The 8,336-nt window shown below is 41.0% G+C and overlaps 2 protein-coding genes across 2 annotated transcripts in view; one reads left to right on the top strand and one right to left on the bottom strand.

Annotated features, from left to right (window-relative positions):
* Nucleotides 1-95, bottom strand: part of LOC107466889 (glucose and ribitol dehydrogenase) — a gene marked incomplete in the record, with an annotated part of 1,132 nt that extends 1,037 nt beyond the window's left edge. Inside the window, 1 exon segment of the mRNA XM_016085901.3 lies at nt 1-95. Coding sequence (XP_015941387.1) covers nt 1-21 — 21 coding nt within the window.
* A 2,432-nt stretch (nt 96-2,527) lies between these two features.
* LOC107467317 (uncharacterized) lies at nt 2,528-5,017 on the top strand. The gene has a single exon (XM_016086371.3). It carries the CDS (start codon nt 2,953-2,955, stop codon nt 4,834-4,836), a length of 1,884 nt encoding a protein of 627 aa, XP_015941857.1. The 5' UTR covers nt 2,528-2,952; the 3' UTR covers nt 4,837-5,017.
* The last annotated feature ends 3,319 nt before the right edge of the window (nt 5,018-8,336 follow it).

The raw sequence follows: 8,336 nt of genomic DNA, 5'->3' as shown, positions 1-8,336 counted from the left end.
CTTAACATCCTTGCTCGCCATTTTTGAAGAATGAGAGGCAGCGAGATTATGTGGGGCTGTGCTAGTTGAGTTTAAGGTGTGAGAATATATAGAGGTTGAATTAGAACTTAACTAGGTGTTGCTGATTGTTATGATGAAGAGATAGGTTTGTATTGGTAAGGATGAGTTATGTCCCCGAAGTCTAATGTGCTGGGGTGCCACGTAGAGGTGCATGCTGCCAACGTGTCATATTTGGGGGCACTGCCACTGTTCTTCACGACAAGGCAATCTAAGATCCTTGGCCAAGCGGTAGGGTAAAGCAGCTTGTGTGTGACCATGGATGTAACAATTCCACTTTTAAGTTCCATGAGACCATGACCAGTTTCTCCCTGGAAAATGGCCTGAATGTATAATTTTACAACAGAGATGCATGCATCAAGAAGAGTGCTACTAAGGTAGCGTTTGGTAGAGAGACAGAGACAGAAAGATTGAGATTGAGAGACAGAGACTAAAAGACAGAAATTGAAATAAATTTTAATATTCTGTTTGGTGCAAAATGAAAGACAGAAATTGAAACAAGAATAAAATTCTAATTTAATTTATACCAAAAGTAAAATTGAAATTAATTAATTAAAATAAAGATATTTTAAGTATAAAATATTATTAAAATTTCAGTCTCTATCTCTCAAAATTTTAGTCTTTTGTATCTCTACTTTTTAAAAATACTGAAAATTTATCTCAAAACAAACGCTATCTAAGTAATAATCCATAAACATACTCTAAACAGTAATATCCAAATTATGGAACGCTAAACATGGAGCTTATATATGCATCATTTTATTTCTTCTTTGCTTCTCTTGTTTCCATTATGACTTTGCGACAACCGAATAAAATCGTTAACTAAATACTGCATGCATACTGACAGGAACACACATCACATCAGAAACGGGATGCAAGGGTAGAATTGTGTAGAACTTTGATAATAATAATAATAATAATAATAATAATAATAATAATAATAATAATAATAATAATATTGATTGTAATAATGAGTGTGAAAAAACAAATTATTTTAACTTGAAAGCAAAGATGATATGATTTTGCGTGGTGACGTCATGTGTGATTTTATCTAAACACTATAAGAAGTTTTAATAATGGCGATACATTATACAAATACAGTCCACGTATGTGGAAAGCCCCTTCAAAAGAAGTGCGCTGGCCAAACCAATTCTTTAAGCCGTTAGATCTTCATGTCTTTCGAGAGGATGGAATCTTTTGGCAAATATGGCTGGAACTTTCGACTTTTATGGTTTTTGCATATTTTCCCAGGGTGAGGTATCATTTGCAATTTCACAAAATGTCCGTGTGCTTTTATAATTTGTTACATATGAAAAGCATTAGAAGAATTTTATTGTTTAATAATGAAAAGCATTAAATGTTTATAGAGATTATATCCTCTCAAACTTTTTTTTAATTATTTAATAAAATATGATCTTTTATTTTATATTTTTTAAATAAAATAAAAAAAATTATAAAAAAAATATTAAATGATTAAATATCACACTTTATTAAATAATTAAAAAAATTTACTCTTATATTGTATACACCGCTGTTCACGGCATATATATTTTGTATTTTTATTTTTTCACATGTTTTCGAGTTTCATTTCTAACCAAAAATATAAATATTAGATGTAAAAACTTCTTTCTATTAGTAGTATATCAAATCAAAAAAACATTAGGTGCACGTTAAAATTAGTTATTATATATTTGTATATAAATATGTATAATTTAGGGCAATTTACATAAATAAATTGTTACACCTTTAAAATTACGTAAATACATTGTTTCATATATCTATAGAAACCGCTACTGGCAATAGCGGTTTACATAAACACAAAATCTGCTACTGCCACTCGCGAATTACATTCAAATGTAGCAGCATAGAAACCGCTAGAGCCTGTCGCGATTTCTATTTGTTTGGGGTTGATCATAAACCGCTACTGCCAGTAGCGGTTTATGTGAATTGGGACACGTGTGTCGCGGTTTCTATTTGTTTGGGGTTGGTCATAAACCGCTACTGCCAGTAGCGGTTTATGTGAATTGGGACACGTGTGTAAACCACTGGAGGCAGCAGCGGTTTACGTTGTTGAGAGAGAAAGAAACGAGTATACATTTTTTGCAATCATATGATTTATATAGATAAAAAATGAAGTAATTTTTAAAGAAAAATGTATGCTTTAGTGAATTTTTTACTAAAAAGAAATTATTTTATCATTCATGAGTTTTAGAAGGAATAAAGATATAAAAAAAATAGTCTTAGTTTATATATTATAGTATTCTGTGAGTACACAACCTTTTCGGTAGGAAGGATCACTACAACTTTACTCAGGTCGGGTACTACCCAATGATCAAGTACCGGTTACAGTACAGGATACCACAACTAATTCACGACTCCTCCATCGAGCAATGCAACTCGAGATGGAACATGTATTATTTCATTCAAAATGGCTATTCTAAAAATATGATATGAACTTTATTGCCTTTATTCTGTGTCTTTTCTCATTCAAAATGCAACTTTGAAATTGCGTAGGTGATGGCAGAAAATCCATCCAGAAATTACGTAAGGTGATAGAAAGAATCCTTCAGTAGGCTAATCTTGACAGTTTTCATTTTCGATTGAGAAAGCGGCAGGCCCAAAGAGCACTACAGTAGCGCCTTGCGAGGTCGTAGAGCCGGTAACCCTCGTTCGCCTAAGATCGAAAATGCTCTGTCTTTGAGGAAAAAGAGATATAGATAGTGTTCCAGGATTTCATTGTTTTGAGTCTTTACTTAACTCGACCGCCTTTCGACTCCCATGCTTTTCTTTGGTCAACAACCAAGCACATTTCACAAGAGTTCTTCACTACTCCTACAGGCTTGACGGAGTTCAGAGTTCAGTCTGTCTGGAGGGAATTATTTTGGATCAATCACTATGTTTAACAACGTTCGACGCATCTCTTTATTTGATGAGAAGAGTCTTAACTCAACTTCGAGTGATACAGCTTCTATGTGGAATGATTTTCCATCGGTCCCTTCTGACCTGCCACCCTTACCAGCCGACTCGGTTCCATCTGTCCCCTCATTACCTTCCATAGCAAGTGATGTTGAGGTGGAGCAGCCGGCTCCTTCTAATTATAATTACGAGACTCATGGTATTGATGAGGATCATCCGGGTCTTAACCCGGACAGTGAACGTATAGTAGAGCTTCAATCTGATATACACGATAAATTGGGAGAGTTGATGACTAACAAGAGTGACCAAGACGTTCTGAGTGCGGCCGAAGCTTTACATGGCGAAAGCAACAATATCCCTTTTCTGGAGCACCTGTTAGATGATTTGAACAAAAACGAAATAGAAGGTGAAGCCTATAAGGATGCCCTGGATCTATCGAATAGGTTGGGTATATTACCCGATAAAGCAGCTTTGTGTGATGCAGCGGAGCCATGGCAATTAGGATTTCAAGACGCAGCAAGTCCTATGATGCAAGGAATAATCGATTTACATCACGATATCTTTTTCTTCCTCATTCTGATTTTGGTTTTCGTATCACGGATCTTGGTTCGCGCTTTATGGCATTTCCACTATCAAAAAAACCCAATCCCGCAAAGGATTGTTCATGGAACTACTATCGAGATTCTTCGGACCATATTTCCTAGTATCATCCCGATGTTCATTGCTATACCATCATTTGCTCTGTTATACTCAATGGACGAGGTAGTAGTAGATCCAGCCATTACTATCAAAGCTATTGGACATCAATGGTATCGGACTTATGAGTATTCAGACTATAACAGTTCCGATGAACAGTCACTCACTTTTGACAGTTATACGATTCCAGAAGATGATCTAGAATTGGGTCAATCAAGTTTATTAGAAGCGGACAATAGAGTGGTTGTACCAGCCAAAACTCATCTACGTATTATTGTAACACCTGCTGATGTACCTCATAGTTGGGCTGTACCTTCCTTAGGTGTCAAATGTGATGCTGTACCTGGTCGTTTAAATCAGATCTCTATTTCGGTACAACGAGAAGGGGTTTACTATGGTCAGTGCAGTGAGATTTGTGGAACTAATCATGCCTTTACGCCTATCGTCGTAGAAGCTGTTCCTAGTAAAGATTATGGTTCTCGGGTATCCAAATTTCCTAGTATCATCCCGATGTTCATTGCTATACCATCATTAGCTCTGTTATACTCCATGGGCGGGGCCCTCTCGCCATTGAGTGCTTTGTGTGCGTCCTCCCCCTCCGTAAATGGGTCGTCCAGTACCGGCTGGACGTCGTTACTGGGGAGCACCTCGCAGGAACCGTCGGGCGTCTCTTCGCCCTCGGGCGTGTGGACGCATTTTGAGCATGCTGCGAACTCCCCCGGGAGTAGCACATCAGTAACGCCTATCCCAGCAGAACAAGCAGTGCCTCCCGCTAATCCTGTAGCTTCCGGGGAAGCGGAAGCCGGTCCATCTCATGTGGCCCACTTTCCGTATAACGAGGCGGAGGTCATTGGGGGGGACTCGGTTCTGTCGATCCGGACGCGGCTTTTGGAGGAAAATCCCTTTGCCTCCGCAGAAGAACTCCGTATTGCTCATCTTGATGCCGAAGACCTGTTTGAGGTCAAAGCAGATATCGCCATGGAAATGTCTGCTCATGATCCAACTGGTGATTGGTTGAACCGGGGGGCGTGGGCCCTCGGCAACCCGCGGACAAAAACTGGGGAAGATTCTTTGGAGAATCTCCTCATTATACGCGACAAACTTCGCCAACGGGACTGGGAAACCATCAGGAATTTGCAAGAAAGGATGCTTTTCAGGAGGGGCTAAAATAAAAAATATATATTATAGAGTCAGTAGAAAACGCGAAATTTCCCCTCATTAGAAAGGGGGGAGGGGTCCCGAGATCCTGGGCAGCGGGGTCTTCCCATCATGATCGACTAAAGGGAAAGTCAGAGATATTGGTTCGAGTCAAATTCATGATTCCACTGCAGGGGGACTTCATTCAATCGAAGAAAAGAAGGAAGCATTGTACTCAATTTAGGCCGTTGCAGCTAAAATAACGGGGGAAGGGGGGAGGGAAATCAAATGGATTCAAGTTTTTTTACAAAAAAAAACAGGAAGAGGTTCGATTCCTCTTTGATTTTTTTTGCGCAGTATCGACCTTCCGTCTTAATTCAACGAGAATATCATACTTCCTCTTGACAATCCTGGATGCCCAAAGTCTTATGACCGATGGCTCGGGAAAGTCTACAATCACAATTAATGTGAATGCTTCCTCTCCCTGCTCTAGGCCGGTTAAGCCCAGAAGCATACAAAAGGTACTCAGTACCAGAGACACCTCACAGGAGGATAGGCCCCCTACCCGAACTAAGGCAGGTGGGCTGTAGTTCAGGGACCTCTTAGCAACCTCATCGTAGAGTTTCCACATTAAACCAAATCTAACTAACTGTGGATCCTCCCTAGTAGCTTTCCAACTACTAGTTACGACGGGCGCTTTAAAGAAGGCTTCGACTGAAACTTCAGGGTCAAGTGCGATCGTATGGTACCATTGAACGTACTTGAGCCACTGACGTACCCAACCCTTAACCACAGTAATCTCAGCGAGCAACTCTCGACAATCATCATTATATAACTCGGGAGGGCACAGCTTGAGATCTGTAGGCTTAAAAGCCTTACGTAGGTAATCAATAAGATGCCCACGTAGATAAGGATTGAGTGGTCTAAGCCGCCCAAGCCATAGTTCAAAAGGTAAGTTGCGTTTATCCCATATCGCTTTAAGTCGCTGGTACTTAGGCGACAGAGTTTTATTTAAGCGCGAAAGCGTCCAGGGAAAGATACCGTCCTTAGTAGGAAGTAGGAAGGATAAAACGAAGGCCCTTGATTGCGGGCTTTTGATGGATACCGAAACAATTTCTTTACATATGGTATGGCAGGGGTGAAGCTATCTAGGCGATCGCGAACTGCAAGAAAAGACCGTAAACAGGATTAGGAAAACTAGATTGAGGAAAAAAGAAATAATAAGATGCGGGAATGGTAAGTTCCCTATTCATTAAAGTAAAGACTTGGACAACCGGCCTACATCAGATTCATTCTTTTTGGGAATTCACCACAGCTGGGGGCGCACTGCCTCGCTCGACCAGCCCCTTGTTTCTTTTGATTTAACCGAACCCTGTGTTTTCAGGCATTACTAAACTCTTTCTTGTAAGTATAAGGATTGTAAAGTGTTCGTGGGACCTTGAACGTCAGGCCCTCTTCCTTTTGTGCCTCCCCCTAAGCTAAGAAAGAACATTTCTTATTGCTGGGCAAGGTTCCCGGGATCGTCGATCAAACGGATGAATTGGTTGATTCCCTTAGGTAGAACCAAAAATGAAACTTTACCCATTTCTATATTCTATAGATATCTTCCTTTTCAGGACGAGGTTCCTATGAATCGATCCAATGGAGGCTGCACGTAGTTCAGGCTAGCTTGGTGACTGAGATGACTGGCTAATCACAACCAAAGAAAGTTTGCCGCTGAATTGGCTTTTTCTGGGGAAGTTAAGTTCGCTCTAGGCGAATGCTGACCAATAGACCTGAAAGAAGCCATGATCATGATAAGAGGAAGAAGCCATTCATTTTAAAGAATGATGAGTCGAATTTAGCACTGGTTGACCGAAATAAATGGCTAAGGAAGCGAGTCGGGGGTTCAGAAGTGTTGACAGGAGTGTGAGTAGAACGCCTTGCCGTAGCCCTCTATCCATTGTACCTCTACCTTGAATTCTCTTCCCCCTTTCCTTTGACCAACGGGTCCTCCTCCTACACGTACTTCAAAGCTATATCCAAGGTCTTGGTTCCTATCAGGCTCTTTCTCAATGAGCTCATTGCTCAAAGCAGCTTTCTAGCCTTTAGAGAAAGAAAGGCAAAATTCTCTCTTTCCTCTAAGTCGAGTTCCGTTCCCTCGTTTACTGCTTTCCGAGAAAGACCCAGTATTCCATTCAATAAAGTAGGGATTTATTCCGCAAGTTTAGGCTTAGGAAGATTTGATCTTTGTTCCATCTAGTGAAGTAGATTCCAATTCCGGTGAAGAGAAGAGTGAAACTCCGATAGCTACAGGCCTTAGCCCCAAACAAAGAAGATATCCCAAACCCCGATAGCTACCGGTCAAGCTTCTTTTGATATGGAGCTTTCCCCGGATTCTCTTGAGGTCGGGGTTGAAGAATCTGGGTACTCAACAATGGGTTAAGCCTTTAGCTACGGCTGTTGGGGCAAGCATGAAAGGCAAATAAAAGGCTTTAGCAGCCTAAACTAAAACTAAACAGAATGCCTCCAGGCAGGCCACCGAAGACTTTTTCTCGGAAGGAGGGAAATGACATAAGAGGGGATTCCCACTCTCTTCTCTGGTATTGATGCCACCTCAAAACCTATATTCTCAGAAGCTTTCCTCTCCGCCCCGCTACTTTAAGGCTTTGTCGAGCTTCTTTCCTGGCTTGATGAAGTGAAGTTACTCGCAGCAACTCTTCGAACCTATACTAGCTCCTTAAACTCCTCTCCTTGAAAGACTGGATGAATCAGAAGAGCTACTTTCAGTCTTAGCCCTAGCGTGGGTGAGTGGTTTATTGAGCACAGGCCCTTCCACTCTGTCGATACCATTCCTTGTCACTTCGAGAATGTATTCAAAAAGTAGCTATGTCTCCCTATACCCTAAGGCTAGCTGTGTCCCCCTCCAACCAATTAGTCTAGTCGAGCAGCCTTCGCTCCAACACTTATTAGTCGAGTAGTAGCCCCCTCTCCTGCACCTGCACTTCTGAGATTGATTGGTTGAACCAGGAGTCTCATCCCCCTATAAAAGACCTAAAAGTTCTTGTTATGACCAGCCGAAAACAGGTCCTGACGATGCCTTCTAACCGTCCTTTTACCCTATTCCCGCTTATGCTTACTTCATGGCTGATAAGCCTACAGACGCTTGACGCCCCGGAATAGCCTTGCTTTCACGTTCCCCCTCTTTCCTTAGATCAGGTTAGCGCTTATGCTGCTTTACGCAACTATATTCAATCAATTGAGTAGAGAGGGCAATTGAATCAGTCGTCATCCTTCGCTCTTGTGGGACTCGAATCCACTACTACATAGGCTTTTTTTTTCCTTGTTCTACCGAGATGAACTAAAGAGCGTGAAGGTATTTAGTCTTATTCGATTATTATTAACCGAACTCCACGCCATAAGTCAATAGCAAAATGAAGAGTATACAAAGCCGTGTTTATACATGAGTGGAAGGTCACTCTGCTGACCGAATCCTCCTAAAAAAAAGGCCCCTCCAGAGGGGAACCGCTCCACATATATATATTAAGGAA

Source organism: Arachis duranensis, chromosome 1, assembly GCF_000817695.3.
Source record: "Arachis duranensis cultivar V14167 chromosome 1, aradu.V14167.gnm2.J7QH, whole genome shotgun sequence".
NCBI classification, from domain to species: Eukaryota; Viridiplantae; Streptophyta; class Magnoliopsida; order Fabales; family Fabaceae; genus Arachis; species Arachis duranensis.
This window is presented reverse-complemented; position numbering and strand designations above follow the sequence as displayed.

Excerpts from the sequence above, each read along its gene's own strand:
- LOC107467317 (XM_016086371.3), top strand. The coding sequence starts at position 2,953 with ATGTTTAACAACGTTCGACGCATCTCTTTATTTGATGAGAAGAGTCTT.